This window comes from Eulemur rufifrons, chromosome 16 (assembly GCF_041146395.1).
Source record: "Eulemur rufifrons isolate Redbay chromosome 16, OSU_ERuf_1, whole genome shotgun sequence".
In the NCBI taxonomy this organism is placed as follows: Eukaryota; Metazoa; Chordata; class Mammalia; order Primates; family Lemuridae; genus Eulemur; species Eulemur rufifrons.
Window position 1 is genome coordinate 51,401,070 of NC_090998.1, and position 18,983 is coordinate 51,420,052.

An 18,983-nucleotide genomic window follows, 5' to 3' on the forward strand; every position below is an offset into this window, starting at 1 on the left:
AAACGGCAAATTGTTCTGGGCATAGGGCACAAAAATAAAAACTTTGTTATGATCAGCAAGTATAGCTTCCCTAGCATCTGCCAATGAATTTACACAATATTTTGCCAAGCTGGAGTAACCATAACATAGCACTCAATGTTTCCTTTGGCTTTTTAAAACATCCATGTCCCACTGAAATGGTCTGTGAAACCAAACAATAAATAGAGGCAACAAAATACATCAAAACCATCGCTGTCATCTCTGCAACAGAGGAAAACAGCGCTTGGACCTCTTGGACTAACCCCCACAGCCTGCAGAGAAGCTTGAAACTGCTTATGGTCTATAGACACGTATGGTGGCCATTTTCATGTTTTCTAGATTCTTCTCTTTCTCCTTTAACTGAGTCCCTATCTGAGACTTGAGACCTTCATCAGGGTGGATGCTCTTTGGGGTGACAAAGTTGAACTCAGAAGTGCATACAAATCTGTATGAGCTCCTGTCTGTCACTACCATGCATGTTCAATGTGGGACTACAGACACACCACTACTCCCAGGCCCAGCTAAATTGTTTATTTCTCCCACTTGGAGGCGATTCAGCGTGGCTACCTTGCTGGAGCTTATTGGGGGAAGAAGGCTGGTCTCAATACTCAGTGTGTAAACTTTCACCTAATCTCTGTTTTTGGAGCAGTCCTGCTGCATTCAGCTGTGTTCTTCCAGTCCAGGAAAATCTCCATTGCCTGCTTTCCAGAGAATATAATTCCAGCCTTCCGCTGGGGCAGGGGAGGGTACTTGGCTGTGTGAGTTGGGGAAGGCGCCTAAGGACGAATTCATTCTCAACGGGCTTTCAACCAATCCTTCTGTCTTAGCTTTTCCATCACTCTTACTTCCAGCAGTTCCTGGTTCCACCCATTCCTGAGCCTCCTGGGAGTACAGGGTGTAAATCAGATTGTCAGCTTCTCCTCTGATTCTTCAGTTAAATTTGTCTTTCTTCATCTTCTTTGCCAAATCTGATTGTTGTTGTCTATTTTCCTTTCTTTTTTTCCCTTATGGGCTTTTGCCCTTTGAAAAATCTTATACTGCCATTTAAAGTGGGGTATAGGGTGGGAGAAGAGGTAACAGCATGTGTTCAAGCTACCATTTTTTGACCCCAGAAGTTTTCAAACCACTGGTCGTCCCTATCAGAAATTGGTTCTTAGGCCACACGCGGTGGTTCACACCTGTAATCCTAGCACTCTGGGAGGCCAACGCGGGAGGATCTCTCCAGGTCAGGAGTTTGAGACCAGCCTGAGCAAGAGCAAGACCCCCGTCTCTACTAAAAAACAGAAAGAAATTAGCTGGACAACTAAAAACATTTATAGAAAAAATTAACCAGGCACGGTGGTGCATGCCTGTAGGCCCAGCTACTTGGGAGGCTGAGGCAGGAGGATCGCTTAAGCCCAGGAGTTTGAGGTTGCTGTGAGCTAGGCTGATGCCACGGCACTCTAGCCTGGGCAACAGAGAAAGACTCTGTCTCAAAAAAAGGAAGAAAGAAAGAAAGAAATTTGTTCTTATCAAGAACAAATAGTTGTCCAAGGAGGCATAAAATGACAGCTTCTGTCCTTTGTTTACATAACTTTGTATTTGAAGAGAAGTGAACTATTCTGAGTTTTGAGGTTAATTAAATGGGAATCAACAAAGTATTCCAAGAACATTTTGTAACATCCAGCCATTCGTGGAACTTACTCTCCTAAGTCAAGACACTCTGCTTCAAGAGTGTCTGATGAAGTATCCAAACTACACTGGAGAAACACACACACACCCTCTCTCTCTCATTCAGTTTTATTTTAATTGCAACCATGTATAATACACAGTATGTGGCAAGTAAAACAAGTTATTTGATTTTAAATGGAGCAGTGAGTAGAGTTTTTATTGCAAAGTTGGCAAAAAATATGAACCATTCTCTTCTAAATACGCTTAAGACTTAGGGGTAAAATGACAAATTTGTTGTGCTTGTCATAAAGGCTGCTTTATGATTTTATTAAAAAAAAAAACCAGGCAAGCCTTTGCTCCTGCAGACAATTCAGTCACAACTAAAAAGGCAAGCCAACAGATTAACTGCACTCACAAAATGCTGCCTTTTGCTTTTCTGATATAAGATCTGGGGAGGTTCATCAATCAGATGGCGACAGGGATGAGTGGTGTAGTGACAGCAAAGCCAGTGTCAGAGAGAATGGGTTTGGATCCCACGTTTGCCTTTTATTAGTTCTGGATCTTTAAGTAGGTTTTATTAGTTCTGTATCTGGAGTAGGTTACCCAGCTGAGCTCTACTTTCCTTTCTGTAGAATGGGGATAGATGTCACAGGGTGACTTCAAGAATTAAATGAGAAAGCACATAAAATTGCATAGTGCCATGCCTGGTACAAGGTAGATGCAAACCCCTGTAATAAAAACCTCAAGAGAAAACCCCTAGAGTCAAAGGACTTTACTGATAACTGCTCATGACAGAGACAAGCAGGGTTGTCTGACTTGAAAGGCAGGTGGGCTGTGCAGGAAGGTACGAGCCTTGGCTTCTGATTGGCTGAGGTGTGGAGGCATCGGCATGCGGCTTCAGTCCCCAACTGCATTCTTCTGCTAGGTTGTTCCACTTTATCTGCTTTAATAAATCACTCCATATTACAGCAATAACATCAATAAAAGTAATGCCTGATGCTAATGTGCTGTGAACGTTTCATCGGGAACTTAAGAAAATTAGCCTGAAACTGCTCACCACGTCCAAAATCAGAGAGACTCATTTCTCAGTCAATTAGGCAGGAAGAGTGAGCCGGAAAGGCTCTGCTGGTATACGTCAAGAGACAGAGGGCTGTTTCTTAATACTCAGATTTTCACAAGGTAGGGAAGACAGAAAGGGGACTTCGTAGAAAGATAATGAGAAAAGTCAATAAACCCTGGCAATGCCTCAGTGTCACTAGCAGTACCTATGTTCCAGAAGAGCTCTGGATTTCTCACTTCAGTGACATAATTGCAGTTGGCACTAGATTTTGTGGGCTAGAGCTATGCTTAAAATACTTCACAAGGCTCTATGTGTAAAGTAAATAATGATCATCATGGTAATCACTAACATTTGTTAGTGTTCACCATGTGTTCTAGGCACTTTGCATATACTAATTCGTTTAATCTTATCGACAATGCCATGAAAGAGGTAACAGGTACACTCTTTTATAGATGAGGAAACTGGAAACAGAGAGGTCTAGGGACTCAATGCGTGGGGCAGTCTGGGCTCTGAGTCCTCACTTTTAGTCATTTTGCAAGTCAGTGCCTGTTCAGTCCGTGCAATGGCCTTTGCACGAACATCTATATTCACTATCTCCCTTCAAGGCTCATTTCCTGGAGTGCACAGTGCTTAGTAGAAACTGTTTGCAGATAAAGACTTGTTCATTCACTCCACAAATACAGGTATTAAACGAGAACCCTGTATGCGCCAGGAACTGTGCTAGGCCTCACAAGGTTACTATCCCATAACAGTGAAAATGGATTCCAGCCTTTATTTTAAAAAACAAATTCTGCTTTTTCAACTGGCAAAATATGACTATTTTCTACAAGAAGACACAGACTTGGCACTGTGATGATTAATTGTGTAAATGGAGCTGTAGCTCTGGAAGGGCTGAGAAGCATGTTTGACAACTTAGGGATCATTTCTCCACCCAGGCACAGTAACACACACAGCTTCTGTGAACAGTGTTTGCTCGTGGCTGGCTGAGATTCAAGCCAAACTTGTGGGGGGTTTTAGGTTGTTGTCATTACTGCTATTAAAATTAGTTTTAGAAATAATGCTTAGCACATATAAAACACTCTCATAAAGCAAAATTTTAAATGAGTCTTCGTGTGAATAAAACAAATATTTCGTAGTTGTGGGTACATGACTATATCTCAAACAAATTAGCATATAAATATGTACTTTCTAAAAAGAAATACATCACAGGATTATTTTTTAAATGGATGCCCTCCAGAATAAATTGTACTTTTATTTGTATCAATTTTAAGAATAAATCTGTTGTATAAAACAACCAAAAAAAGAAAATTGCTCTAATTGAAATTTTTTTTTTTTTTTTTTTTTTGAGACAGAGTCTCGCTCTGTTGCCTGGGCTAGAGTGCCGTGGCGTCAGCCTAGCTCACAGCAACCTCAGACTCCTGGGTTCAAGCAATCCTCCGGCCTCAGCCTCCCGAGTAGCTGGGACTACAGGTATGCACCACCATGCCTGGCTAATTTTTTCTATATAGTTGTAGTTGTCCAGCTTTTTTCTATTTTTAGTAGAGACAGAGTCTCGCTCTTGCTCAGGCTGGTCTTAAACCCCTGACCTCAAGTGATCCCCCTGCCTTGGCCTCTCAGAGTGCTAACATTACAGGTGTGAGCCACCGCATCCAGCCTCCTAATTGAAATTTGAGAGTAAAATAACTGTGTGGCAGTGGTGATAGAAGCTTCTATGGAATAGGTGTCTTCAGAATGCCCACTAGCAGGAAGTGTCTCTAAGGACAGGGTGTGTATCTCAAAACTTAGCATAGACTTAGGGCACAGTGGATGCTCAGAATGTATTTATTGAGCTCAGGCAAAAGAATGAAGGGACGGAAGGGAAGGCAAGGTCTCTGTGTACAGCAGGCGGGTTGCGTACTGCACAACTCCAAGAGGTACCACTTTCACAGCCAGTTCTGATGGAATAAATGAACGGATTGGAATAAACAGAATAAATGAGCACAGCCTTACAGTTACATGGAGGTTGCAAAAGCTACCTTGAGCCCCACTTTTTTTGGAATAGTAAGTTCTAATTTGCTCTCCCATAATCTCAGCAGCCACAGCTGTTGACAGAATAATGACTTACCATCTTTGCTTCACAGTGAACAATCTGAGAGGCTACATGATCCAATGAAAGGCATAAATGACTTTAGTAGCATCTAGCATAGGACTAGAGTCTCCAAAATCCCATTCCATTGTTTTACTTCTCTGCCAGTAGGCCACATTGGGGTTGGGGGAATGTAGGCTCTCTCCCATCCATATGACTTCTTGTTCTTAACACGTGTTCGGAATTGTAGTATCACTCTTTTTAGTGTTGCAGTAGATATGTGTGGTTTATTGGTTATAAATAAAACTTCATTTTTCAGTATTAAATTTATATCGTCCAAGTTGAATTGGACAGCTCCATTTCATATTACCCAATTGAGAAGTCTTTATGTATTTTTGCCTTAACCACTGGCAGGAATGCTATCCAACAGAGTGCAGTGAGGCACTTTAATGTAGCCTCATCACTCTTTTTTGAAGGAACCTCCTCTTGGTCACAATCATTGCCTCTATGTCTCCTTCGGACTTTAAGCATTTGTCATTTGCTTCATTTTCTTGGGACATTTATAGATGAATGTAGTCTATGGATATTAGAAGCACAAAAAACCCCCCTCAATTTCCATTCTATAAAAGTCCACTGGGACTAAAATTTTCAAAGTTGTTTTACTAAAGCAGTTACAATACTAGAGCCTAAGGAAAGGAGAAAATTAAACACATTTATATGCTCCGCTTTTCCTCTTGGCTTGGTTACCCAGACACCCTGTACCATGGAGGAATTCAGGAATTTACTAAAGTAAGAGACACTGTTTTATTCTTGTGAAAAAGATTATAGGTGCATAACAGGCAGATGGGAAGAGGGTCTTAAAAGTAAATAAATGTGATTTTTGTTAGTTAAATAGATTATTTTGAATCCACATTATACTAATCTATAATATACTAAAATGTAGAGAACCTATATGCATTTATCTACTCATCTAATTATTCATGGGGGGTGTAAGATACATATTTATTGAGTACTTAACTTATTACTTGCCAGGTACTATACTAAGTATATACATGCTATTTTATCTAGTACTTAAAACAACCTTGTATTTTGTAAATGTCATTTCCATTTTACAGATGAAGAAATAAGATCAAAGAGAGTACAGGTAACTTGCCCCTTTCACAGGGCTAGTAAGTGCTAGAGGTCTGACTGGCTCCACATTTTTGTAACACAACATAGAAACGTGGCAAATACGCTTCCAACATTTGCCACACCTGCATGCCATTTGCCAACACAATTTTCTAATGTCTTTTTCAAATTCTATATTTTACAAGAAATAACTTCTACTTACAACTTATGGTTATTCCAAGCTCCACATTGTGCTTCTTAGGGAGCTTTACGTGAAATGTTCCACTGCTTGGGATGACAGACTCTGTAATTTCAAAACAAAAAAGAACGTGTTAACAGAACACCAAGGACCAGAGCGGCCATCAGTACAAGTACATCAGGAATACTTGCATCGTAATCATCTGCGGTCAAAGCCGTGGGCACTGAAGTAAGGCAAGTGCTTGTGAAATCCTGGTAGACTAAGCTCCAGGTGATGAATGTGCGTCCTACCCATAGACAACTGTGCGTAATTCACAGCAACAGTTGAGTTCAGTATTTCTCAAGCATGACCCAGGCATCCTCTACATCAAATTTATCTGTAATGCAGATTCCTAAATCATTCCAGATCTAAGAAATCAGAATCTGTAGAGCCTAGAAATCTGTACTTTAATCATGTTTTTCAGGAGATTCTTGGGCACACTAAAGTTTAAGAACCTTAGGTCTGGTTATCAGGTTAGATTCTCCCCCCAACTCCCAACGATATTTTTCCAGAGTTTACTACTCAGCAATTCTTTTTTTTCAAATTTTTTTTTTCCCATTTGTTGTTTGAAGGTAGCTGGGAAAATAGATTTCAGGAGAGATGTCAGTTTGGTGTAACGGTTGTTGATTGGGGGGAAGAGTGTCGGTGGAGAGGTGCCTTAATTTGAAATGTACACAGTGAAAAGTACAATGAAAGAGGCAGAACCAGGGGTGATGTTCCAAATATTTCACAGCCAATCAGACGGGGTGCTGACCACAGAGTTGGAACACAGGGACCCAGGAGGCCCCAGCTGTACCAAGGATGACCCTTTAGCTTCTGGATCATGGGGAGCTCCAAGAGGTCCCAGAGAGGATGAGGGGACACTGGAACAGGGAGCAGGTGGCTCAGATATTGGCCAGCCAATACAGAAGTAAGATAACATGGTGGCAACAGAGAGAGAACCAGTGTGCACCGCTGAATCTCAACCCTAGAGAGAACACAGTTGATTTCACCAGGACCTGACTAATATTCAAGAAAGGAAAGAATTGCTATATATTCTTAACTGTACTGCTCTTAAAATTCCTTTAACAGTCTGGAAACCTTCAATTAGCAATAAAGTTAAAATGCAAATACGCACTGAAGAGATACCATCTATTCACACTAAATTGCTAATGACTATAATCCTTTCTTGAAGGTTTTAGAAAGAAGTGGGAAGAGGTGTCATCAGCAAAGGGACCATAGTTTAAGGGGGGGACTGCAGGATGGGTGAGCCGAACCACCTGTCCTGCTTGATTAGCTTGATCCAGGCAGGCCCCCCTCCAGCACGTAAAGAAGGAACTACAGCAGCTGTGCGATGAGACTCTCAGACCCCTGGTCCAATGTGCTGATCACATACTTAACACATTTAGAGTCTCTGCAAAGTGGAGGTTGGAAGTTAGCACTGGACTCAAGGAAACAGAGAGTCCCCCCTTCCTTGTTCTGCCTAAAATCACTCTTCTTGGCCTCTTGTTCTTTCCCATGAGAAATACAGGCAGTAAAACAGGACCAGAATCTGATCTTCCACCTCAGAAGGTTCATCACAGAGTGTTAAACTGAAGAACATAATAAGAATTTGATTTCCCTGGGCCCTCCAGGCTTCTAAGAAGCCACCTGTCCAAAAGGATCCCAAACTGGCCCTCTTGTCTCGCGGTGCTGCTGGGTCTTCCCTCCCTGGCCTCCTCCTTCCGCCTTCTTTTTTACGCACATCAGAGAGGAGTGAGCAAGAGTGCCTTTCTCACTTCCTCCTACTCTTCTTAACTGTCCCTGTGACCGGGAGAGTGTCACAGACTGAGTCAATACCTTTGGCTTCACTGTTGTCCTCAACTAACACTCTGCTGTGCCAGGACGTGAATCCACATATCCTTATTTGTTTATTTATTCATGAAGAATTTGTACCCTTCTCATTTCCCAATGGGACTGGAGATAAATAAAATTATTTATTTCCCTCCATAGATTTCAAAAAGACCAGCTAATTTTGATATATTGGGGCAGTAAACGAGAAATGAAGTCGGTAACAAACAATTAGGTGTGCTTTTACTTCCTGACTTCAGGTGCTGCAAGTGTCATAAATATTTACTTCTGAGATATTTTTCCAATCCATGTCTTCCCTCCATCTCTCTCCTGAGTCCTCCCCACTCTCCTCTCCAACAACAGAAGGATAATTGCCCCCTTCTTTCCACTCTCCAAATGACCATTTAAGAATTTGGAATTAGCGTGCAGACTGGGGACACAGAGGGCCTTTGGAAGTGGCCAGGTTTTGCGCATATGCAGCAGTAGCCCATCTGCAGAGAGAAGGAAGAAAGAAACAAGTGTGCCTGTTGAGGCTCATGAGAGAGCATGAGGTCTTGAGGGAGCCTGTGCTCGGCCTTAACAGCCCCTGACACTGGCTCTATCCCCTCCGGGCTGTGAAACACAGGCTGTACTTCCAGTGAATGCCTTTGCTCTGGCTAAACTAGTTGGAATGCATTTCTGTTGCTTGCAACTGAAAGATTTCTAATGAACACATTGACTCAGTGGCGGAAATGGGATGGAAGCAGCAGAAAGCCTCCATGCTAGTGTTCATGGGTGTAGCAGGAATAAACGGTTTGATTACTTAGATAAAGCTCACAGGTGGTCTGTAAGTAAATGCACATGAAGCTTTGCTCTTTGTGGAACTCATTTCATGAATGGGTAACTATGTAATGTTTTCTATTTTAAGAAAAAGTTCTCTGTGAAAGGGGAGGGGAGCACAATGTATGTTTGTATAAATACAGACGTATATATGTAAATAACACCTTGCCTATGATGCCATGCTTATTATACAAGTGAGGTCTTCTGGTCTCACAAGGGCCAGAACACATTCATCTAGAATAGTTACTATAGCAACATTTTGTTTTTATAAATTTTTAATGCAGGGAATCTTGACCAAGATTAACATTGTTAATGACACTGGGGGAGATATTATCACTTCCTGGAAAACAGTAATGGATCACTTTTGACTACATAAGACTTGAAATATTCATAATGACGAGCAAATATCAACTAATAAATCTCTTTGATCAAGCTCTGGCTTCATTTTAATCTTTAAATGCCAACATGATTTATTTTATATTTGTTATTTTTCCCCCTATATAATTATTTGGCTGTTAAAGCAAAGGCACATTTAATTTGGGGTTTTTAATGAAATACTAGTAAAGAGGAAAAAGATCCATTTGGAAGAACAACAGGTTTTGAGGGGGTAAATAGAATCTGAGAACAAATGATGTTTATTTTGTTAGACTCCCATGTGATTATTTTGCACTTCCCTGACTTTGCTCTATCTTTGTTAATACTATAATTAAAAACACATTTGGGTAAACAAGGTTTCCTTTTTTCCAACTAGTCTGCTTTTCTGCCTGAGGCATTCATTGTGCACACAGTAAGACAACCACCACATTGTAATTCATCAGTGTGGACACCCTTGTGAGGAATATAAATGTTTAACTCCCACCCACTCAGAGACAGGAACTGGGGAGCTCTAGAATGATAGCAAACATCGTTTGATAGGATCTTCACTGAGACTTCTTTCCAGAACAGAGCTATGCTTTTTCCAACAAAATAACTGCAGAGTTAAAATGGAAACTTCAATTATTCATGATACTAACTGTAGATTGGTAGATATTAATTGTAGATTAAATGTAGATTAATTGTAGATTGTACAAGACAGTATTGAACAAGGCAAAATGTAAATTGTATATGTTATGATTATAGCTTTATAAAATTATGTGTATGGTAAAAGATTTTGCCTTCAGCTTAAAAAAGTTTCCATTGAAGTTACCACAATGTTGTTTGTATAGTAGTAGTACCTATTTAAAGAGATAGATTTAGGCAACAATGTACTTATAGTCAAGCTTTTTAACCACTCTGTGTCACTTAAAATATTTATAAAATAGAGACAATTTATCTCTGAAACCCAAGTGTTTGGGAATAAATCTGGGTATAAAATACTTCTATGGAAGAATTTTAGAAATGATGTCTCACATCCAGTCCAGACAATTAGGAATGAGTCCAGAAGGACGGGGCAGTCTTTTTTTGTTGTTTGTTTTTTTGTTTCTATTTTTGAGACAGGGTCTCACTCTCTTGCCCAGGCTGGAGTGCAGTGGCCTGATCATAGCTCATTGTGACCTCAAACTCCTAGGCTCAAGCAATCCTCCTGGCTCAGCCTCCCAAGGAACTGGGACTACAGGTGTGCACCCCCATGCCCCACTAATGGCAATCTTGAAAGAGCTCACATCCAGAGATTCCCTACCAATGTCCCAAGTTCTTGCTTGGCTAAAAAGGATTTTTCTAATTCCAATCATTTATAATAGATTCCAATAGATTGGTAAGGACTACCTAGAGTGTTTTATTGAGGACTCTGATAATGTATCTGGGCTTGGCAGGAGAATACTGGTATCAATTAGTGATGTCTGCCACAAGCGAGGGAGGAGGGTATAACAAGATGAGAACATCCTTTTTCTTGCCCTATTCTAGATCATTTCTATCTATTTGAAGTGGGTTGCTTCCTGGAACAATCCAGGGCAGAGGGAGATAACATTATGCTCCTTTTTCCTGTTCCTTATCAAGTAAGCTAGATAGTGAACAAAGTGAGTTTAATATTAACAGATATATAGTCCTTATTTTTCAGGAGCTTAAATCTAAGATATTAAGGCATTCAATCAACAAATATTAAAAAATACACATATACCTTAAGGATGCATTAAACAATGAACAAATTTTAAGGATACACATAAAATAAAAATGCATTTCTAGCACAAGTAAATACTTAGATACTGCTTATGGAGAAGGTCAAATTGTGCTGGTCATTCCACAACGGAAATGTAGTGAGCAGATGCTGCTCAAAGTCCTGCAGCGCACAGGACGTTCAACAAACCACCTCCCTGCAACAAAGAATGTCAGTGGGGCAGAGCTCAGAAATCCTGCTCTCCGTGTTTCATGCTGGTGACATCTCTTAGAGAGGCAGTGCAATGTGATATGCAGAAGACAGACTCCAGGTCAACAGACCTAGGATCTGCCATACTTGCTGAATAACCTTGAGCTTCCCCACCTGAGCCTCAGTCTCCCCATTTATAATAAATACAGAAAAGAGTTCTTTCCCCATTAATGTTCCATCATTGCAGTAAGTGCATTCTAGGGTCTCTGGGTTTCTTCTTCAAAAACCATTAACTTCACCACCATCTGACTGGTCCTTACAGGCTCCTTCTACCTGATTCATGTTCGGTCATAACTGACTGGAAGAAGAGAATACCAAATCTAATCTGGGCCAGTTAGAATCTTTCTCCTGGCTGGGCACTTCAGCAAAGATGGGACACTCACATACAATAAAAAGTCAGAGAACGCTTGTCTGCAGGGACATATGGAGCAGACGTGCAGAAACAAGCAGTGCTGAGCGATCAGGAGCCCCAGAGGAGCAGTGGAGACGATCTCAGTTCCTGATGGAACTGAAGTTCCTGATTCCTGTCCCGCAGAAGGGCCAACTGCTCCATTCATTCACTCATTCATTCACTCATCAAGCACTGACTGAAGGAGAGCCCCCTGCATTCCAAGCACTATTTTGGGTGCTAGGGGCACATTTTTGAACAACAGGCACAAGGTCCCTGACATCATACATTTTTCTACTGGACAAGAGAGACAATAAACAAATAACTATATGACATAACATCAGAGCATGAGGAGAGCTAAGAAGAATCATAAATCTGGGCAAGAGGACAGACAGTGACAGATGGTCAAGGAAGCTTTCTCTGAGCGAGTGACATTTGAGCAAAGACCTGAACGAAGTGAGGAAACCACCCGAACGTGTCAGGGAAGAGCTGTCCAGGCAGAGGGAGCAGCTGCTGCAAAGATTCTTTGATGGGATTGTGCTGGGTGGGTCCAGCACAGCCCATTCTCACCCCCCTCCTTATCCCGGTCCTCCCCTGGTTGATGATTCTCACCTCCGCACTCCTCCCCTTCGGCAGCTCATGACTCTGAGCCTTGCCTGACCTTCTCTGAAGTTCTAAACTCTAATATGTCACCTTGGCCTCAATCTGGCCCTTAGCTTGCTCATCTCCTTTCTCCCACTGTACCCATTTTTCTTCCTGAAGACCCCCTAGTTCCTGAAGTCCTCCTTTCCTCAGTCTATCAGCCTGATCCATTGTCCATCCCCACCTCTCTCCCACTTAGATTCTTTCAAACACAGGCAGCGCAGTGCCATGCTGCGAGTGTGGCCTCTGGAGCCAGACTGCCCGGGTTCAAATCCCAGCCAGCCGTTAACTCTGTGTGCCCCAGGTTCCTGAGGACTTAAGCCCGGTAACCTCTGCCATTGCTGTCATAAGGATTAAATGATCCAATGCACACACACTGCTTAGGAAGGTGACAGGCCTCAGAGTAAACATTTGATAAGTATTATCATCATAATTATTATGCTCTTCCAGCAATCCTGTGAATATCCTTGACTCAAGTTTTTCTTCCGTTGAGGCTTCTCTGGAAATCTCAGTCTCTGGCTCAATCTAATCATCTATTTTCTCTGCTCTTATTCCTCGGCAGCTGAAGTCTCCTGAAAAGACGAACCAAACTACTTTACCACGCAGATCGACGGTGCTATCAACTTCAAGCTTCCACACGTGGCGTGGTCCACCACCTCGCCCGAACGTCCTCTTATGTGCTTCTGCTTGGTTTTCTCACTCATCCTCCCTCCCCATTTGCTCCCCTAAACCATCATTCTTTGCAGCCCCCCGAGCTGCTTACCCTTTCACCCCTGCTTGACAGTTCTTAAGTGAACTAAGTTGACACAGCTGAAAATGTACTTACATTCTCGCTTGTTTTCAAACTCATAGGAAGAGCTCTGCTACCTTCTGTCCTGGACTAGTTATATACTGGTGTTGTAGATAACGTCCCCTGCTCATTCCTTTGGGGACCTGATTCCACCTATTATCTCTTCTCTCCCTCATTCATTTCTGTCTCCAAGCATGCTCGCATCTCTCCAAGCTTAATAAAACAAAACACCAAAACAAAACAACAGCCCTCTGAACTCTGAGTCCCCCTCTATCTGTTATCCCCTCTCCTTTCTCAGCAGTTCAATCTCTTGGCCTTGCAAATGTCTTTGGGGGCAAATTGACCCTGGTTAAGAACTACTGAGGAGAGCACATAAGACAATATAAAATTAGAGCAACAAATATACAGCTAAATGCAAACTAAAACATACTTCTCTTCACAAAGAGGAGCCCACAGCAACCTTCGGTCTCTTTCATCCATTCATCGCATTTTTCCTGCCAAACCCTCTTCCAAAACCCAATTCCTACACAGCCAACAAGCAGAGCTCCTCTGTGCTTCTCACGTTCCACTCACGCTCGGCTCACTGCAACCCAATCTCTGCCCCTGCTCCCCTGGATCTACTCTGGCAATGTCTTTCTTCCAAAGGACTTTTCCTGCCTTCTGTTACTTGGATTCTCCATAGCACTTTTAAGCTATTGATCATGACTTCTGCCTTGAAACTCTTTCTTTGGCTTCCAAAACTCCCCCCTTTGGTTCTCCTCCACTTCTCATACTGCATCTTCTTTATCTCCTGTGCCAACATCTCTCCCCTTTAAATCTTGGTATTCCCCAGGCAGAGTCCCCTCCTCAGTCCCCTTTCCCTAGTGGTCTCCCTTTTTCTAATGACTCCAACAATCACTGACATGTGGGTCACTCCTCGGTCCTGCTCTCTGGCCCAGACCCCCGATCCTGGGCTCCAGGAGGTACTGCCTGTGCTCTCATGGGCACTTCCTTCTGCATTCCAGTGGCAACACACATTCAGCAAGTCTGTTCTTACCTCTCTCTTGCCTATTTGGCTACGAGCTCCTTGAGGATATCGATCCTTTCTATTTTCTCTCTCAATGATCTGAACATAACTGGTGCTCTTAACTGCCTTTTGAATTAAGGAAGGGACGTGCTTGTTTTTTTTCTCTAGTATTGGCAGTGGATTTCCTAACTCATCTTGAAAATAGAATTCTTTTTGCTATCCCCAAATTTCTACTTTTTCTGTCCTCTTCTTGATGCTGTCTACAGAGTTGCTTCCCCTCACACCTCAGGAGCCGCCCAAGGTCATCCCTCTCCCTCATCTTCCATATGCAATCCCTAAGCAGGTGCTGCGAGTCCACTCAAACCGCGTCCTGAGTTCCACCGTCTGCCCCCACCTCTAGCGCTACCATCTTGTCCAGCTACTGCCATCCCTTACCTGTCCAACCACTACCATCTCCTAACTGGTTTTTCCGCTTATGTTATTTTTCCCCTTACATTCCAGAAGGATCTTTCTAAAACATTCATCAGATTATCTCTCTCCATAAAATGCTCCAGGTTTCATTATAGATAATCTAAATTCCTCACCAGGGCACTGTATTACCTGGCCTCTTCCAACCTCTCCTGCTCCTTCCCCAAGTCCAGACCCACCTCCCAGCCCCATCCCCACCCCCAATGCCCTCGGATGCTCCAGCAACAGCCCTTGTTGCTGTCTCTCCACCAGACTGATTGCTCCTTACCCTGCCTGCGCCCTCTACCCTGGACGCCTTCCTCCTGGAGCCCTGCATAGCAGGCCCCCCAAGCCTTATATCTCTGCTCAAATGTCGCCTCTTTACAGCTTCATTGTACAAAAATAGCTCCCCACAGCCATATCCAACCTTCTATCCTGCTTCATTTTCCTCAGGGCACTTATTATTATCTAAATTTACATTTGCTAATTTTTAAATTAACTTTTTGTGCTGCTATAATATAAGCTTCATATAATGTAAGCTGTTTTTTCTTTCCTGTCTATTGTTACATCTTCATTGTGTAAGGAAGCAACTGGCCCACAGTAAATACTCAGCAAATATTCCCTGAAATCATGCGATCCCTGTGTCCACAAGCGTATCTCCACTGACTGGAAAAGGTTCTTGGGTCTATGGGGTAGTATTTCACCTTGTGAAGACAATGTTCTTAGATGGAAACCAGCCCCCGCCTCTAAAGTCCACCCACCTCTTGGCTACTGATGGGGACTCCCTCCATGACCAAAGTCCAGCCAGGGTCCTCTGGGGCCTCTTCTTGACTAGTCCTGATGCTTAGCTTGGGAGTCCAGGTTTAGCAAGAATCTTGCTGAATCAGTTTAGCGGGAATCCCCCCAACCTTTGATATCTAATCAAGTTCCTCACTGCCATCTCCCACCCTCGATATCTAAAACGTTTCTTTTAGTTATTTTCCACCCAGTGACTCCCTCATCCTCACCTTGCCCAAATTCCCCGCCACCCTGGCTATAGTTGGAGTTGAGTTCAATTTCTCTCTCCTGTAATAGTCTCAAATAAAGTCTTCCCTGTCATTTTTAACAAGTATCTGGTGCGATTTCTCTTTAACATTAAAAACCAAATATTTGTCTACTGGGCTTGTTTAAATACACCTAATAAATTTTCATTGCTCTCTAAAGAGCTTTCATGTGTCCTTTGCCATGGGAAGGGTCAAAGAGCCTTTCTTTCCTTGTCTCTGTGGCTGGAGAATATGGTTTCTCGAGCATATAGAAGAAAGTCAGAAAGAATAAAGGCCATATGATTTCTTTTTATCACCGCTATAGTGACTATCACTTATTCAATTTGTCACGTTTATTTTCAGTTGTTCTTGTGGTGACATTTTAATGAATAATACAAAAACAATGATCAATTCAAAATGACACCCCAAACCTCCTAAACAAAAGCATGTTCAGTATATTAAAAAATAGTTCCCCCCTCTATCACATAACCAACATAGTTCACATGCAGCCCATTCCTGACTCTGCTGCTGACTTGAGATTATATGATTATACCTGCAACGTCAAACTCAATTTCCAGCGTGACCTTGCTCGTGATTGAAGAGTCTCGGAGGAGCTGATTGGCTTCCTCGAAGGTGCTGTCCTCAGTTGGAATTCCATTGATGGCCATCACTCTGTCTCCAATCTGTAGCACCCCACATCTAATTTAGAACCACATGTTAGCAGTTGTGGACAGAGTTAATAATTATCAAGTTGAGCTTGCCAAATCTACCTTGTTTCATCCTTGCAAAATAGCATAACAATTTGGTCTTATGTATTCAATGCTGTGGGCATCATTATTAGGTAAACTTCAATGTCTTATATATATATACTATTGCATTTCACAGTTACAATTGTGAGCAAGGGAATCATGAAGTATCCCAGAGAAGTAATTAATAATTCATAACCATGTTATTGTTAGAACCTGATCTGAGCCAATGTATAGTAATGATGAATGTACATTCCCCAATGGCAGAGAAATTATTAAAGTTTGAACTTCAGATATGTTTTCTATGAATTTTCTCCTTTTTGGTTAATACAGCCTCTAGTCCCCTGACGGACTAAATCTGCTAGATAAAGGCATCCATGCTTGCTATTCTTCTCAGACCTGATCAAGAACATAACATTTTATTGTCAGAAGAGAGTTCATTACCTCTTGCATTTCCTGCATTGAGCAATGTTCCATAATTTATTAGCCATTCAAAGACAGCAGGCACCAGAAATTCAGAGGACACAACGATACTGTGAAAGAAAGCGACTCACCTCTCTGCTGGGCTGTCAGCTTCAATGTAGGAAATCAGAGGTGGAGAGGAGAGCGTTTCGGTGGCAAACACACTGCCCTGCAGCTGAATGCCAAATCCTGTGACAGGGTCTGCTGTCAGCACCACCTCTGTGGTTTCCGTGTGAACAACCTGCCCAGCCAATCCCACTGTGCTAGAGGCTAAAGACACTAAAGGAAGAAACAAGAAAAAGAAGGACTTTAGGTTGGAGCAAACACCAGGAATACCAACATTTCCAAAATAGGTTGTGTCTCTGAACAAAAGCACATTGATAATGGTGGGAGGTTAGATTCTGATCTTCTAGAAAAAGGTTTAGCCAGAGTTGAACAAGATAAACAAATCGCCCAATATTTGTCACATTTCAATCATAACACCAGTGTATACCCCTCCTTGTCCCCACTCCTCAAACCAGGGACCATTGTAGGAAGAGGACGGCTTTGGGGTCAGGGTACGTGGGTTCTAGTCTCAGCTCCACCTTTGAGCACCGGCCGGAGGACCCTCAGGTGGGCTATTTCATCTCCGTGTGTGTTTGTATCCTATCTAAGAAAAAGGGAGCTGGGCTAGCTGGTCTAATGTTTTTTTTTCCACTTTAGCCATCTGCATCTGGGCTTTGGTGACTTAAACAATCTGATCTTCAGCTTCAAAGAAACAATTAATCTAAGTCTGGCCTCTGGAGTGCTGAGGCTGTGGTGCTCATCACCCTTAATCTAGCATTGGGTTGGCATGATGGAGTCATTTAAACTCTGTACATTCCTCCTACCCCCAAATTTGGTCTCTTCAGCTCTTGTTCTTTCCAACTGGGTCTCCAGCCTATCCCACCACCTCCTGTTTCATTCATTTCTCTGATATTCATTGAATCTTCCAGGCAGACATCTTTGTCTTATTTCCATACCCAACTCAGGTCATGAAAGGGCTGCTCTGCTCCTGGAGTCCCCTCTCTCTGCCCTTCCCACGGGAGCCGGGCCACCTGTGCTTTCTGTGAGCAGGGTCTCTGCCTGCAGGGTCCTGTGCTGAACTGTCATTTCCTCCAAAACTGGTCTTCTGCCCCCCTTATGTTAATTGAAACCTGAAGACATCATATACTGCAAAACCTTCTCCAACCAGAAGCCATTCTCTTGCACTCCCCTACAGCGGGCAAGAGAGGTGTACAACGCTCCTTGCTCCCCACATGCAGCGCTTGAACTCAGATTGCTCCTCTTTAGAATCCCATGCTCTGTACTTATTTCTGCTTTGTCTCATCTTCAAATGCATAGTCTACTTTTTCAAAACTCCCCGCCTTTTTTCACTGATTATAGGACTTGCCTCTTACTCTACGTCCTTTCTCCTGTAGCTTTCCCTGGTCCTCCGCGTCTTTGACATCATGGTGATAACCTTCTAACAGGATGGCTTTAGGGTTCTTCAGCTGTCTCAATGCCAGGTCCTAGCAATCCGCCCCACTTCCACTCTCTGCCTGTAGAGCCCTGTGCTGGACCCCATCTTCCTTCCAAATGGATGGATCTCCAAGATCCAACATCGGAATCCCCTCGCTGATCACATGCCCCTCATTAGCTACCCTTCCTGGTCCCTACAACCTAACTTTCCCCTCCTTATGACTTCGAGTCCCGTTCCCTCTCATGTGTCTTCTAGTCTACTGGTTTTCAAACAATATTATTGGCGACAGATTTTCCCCTCTTCAAATGAAAGCCTGTAGGGGTTGCTTTTGTATTCCAGATAAAAACAGAGCTACTATAGTTGAGGTAGAAATGGGAGACCCCAGGGGCCTCCCCGCCGGCCTCAGGTGGGAATCTGGGGAATGGAGTTGGAAAGCTGCCATCGTCTTCACCCACAGCCTATGCTGGTGTCACCCCCCTCCACATGCCACCTGCACCCCTGGTGACCGTCTCAATGATGTATCAGCTAGAATCAAATATTCTTATACCTCATGGGATTTTCTATCCTCTAATACTCTATACCCTTTGGTAATGCCCAGTCGGGTCCACTGCCATCACTAAGTTGCCGAATGGGCTAGAAAAAGTCACTACCAACTCACACTACTCTCTGTTGGGTCCTGGAATCCTTTGTTGTATAATATTTTGGCACCTTATTTGATCCCTCAAAGGATCTGCTCAATTGTTTCTATCCTAATAAGGCTTAAGCTTCACTTTTCACCTCATTTCCTGCAAAACTGAAAAGATCTGACCATTTGATAAGATTTCCTTACACAACATTCTCCTCCACCTTAATGTCATTTCTCTGTTCTCTCTTTTATCTTCCTCTTCAGGAGG

At 42.7% G+C, this 18,983-nt stretch overlaps 1 protein-coding gene across 11 annotated transcripts in view; it reads right to left on the reverse strand.

Annotated features, from left to right (window-relative positions):
* The window catches only part of GRIP1 (glutamate receptor interacting protein 1), a 620,258-nt gene that overhangs the window by 51,812 nt on the left and 549,463 nt on the right, over positions 1-18,983 (reverse strand). For all 11 annotated transcript variants that reach the window (XM_069491632.1, XM_069491629.1, XM_069491628.1 and 8 more), the window contains 3 exons: positions 16,703-16,889; positions 15,956-16,101; positions 6,124-6,204 (listed from right to left, as the gene is read on the reverse strand). In XM_069491632.1, the coding sequence (XP_069347733.1) occupies positions 6,124-6,204; positions 15,956-16,101; positions 16,703-16,889 (414 nt within the window). The remainder of the gene's footprint in view (positions 1-6,123; positions 6,205-15,955; positions 16,102-16,702; positions 16,890-18,983) is intronic.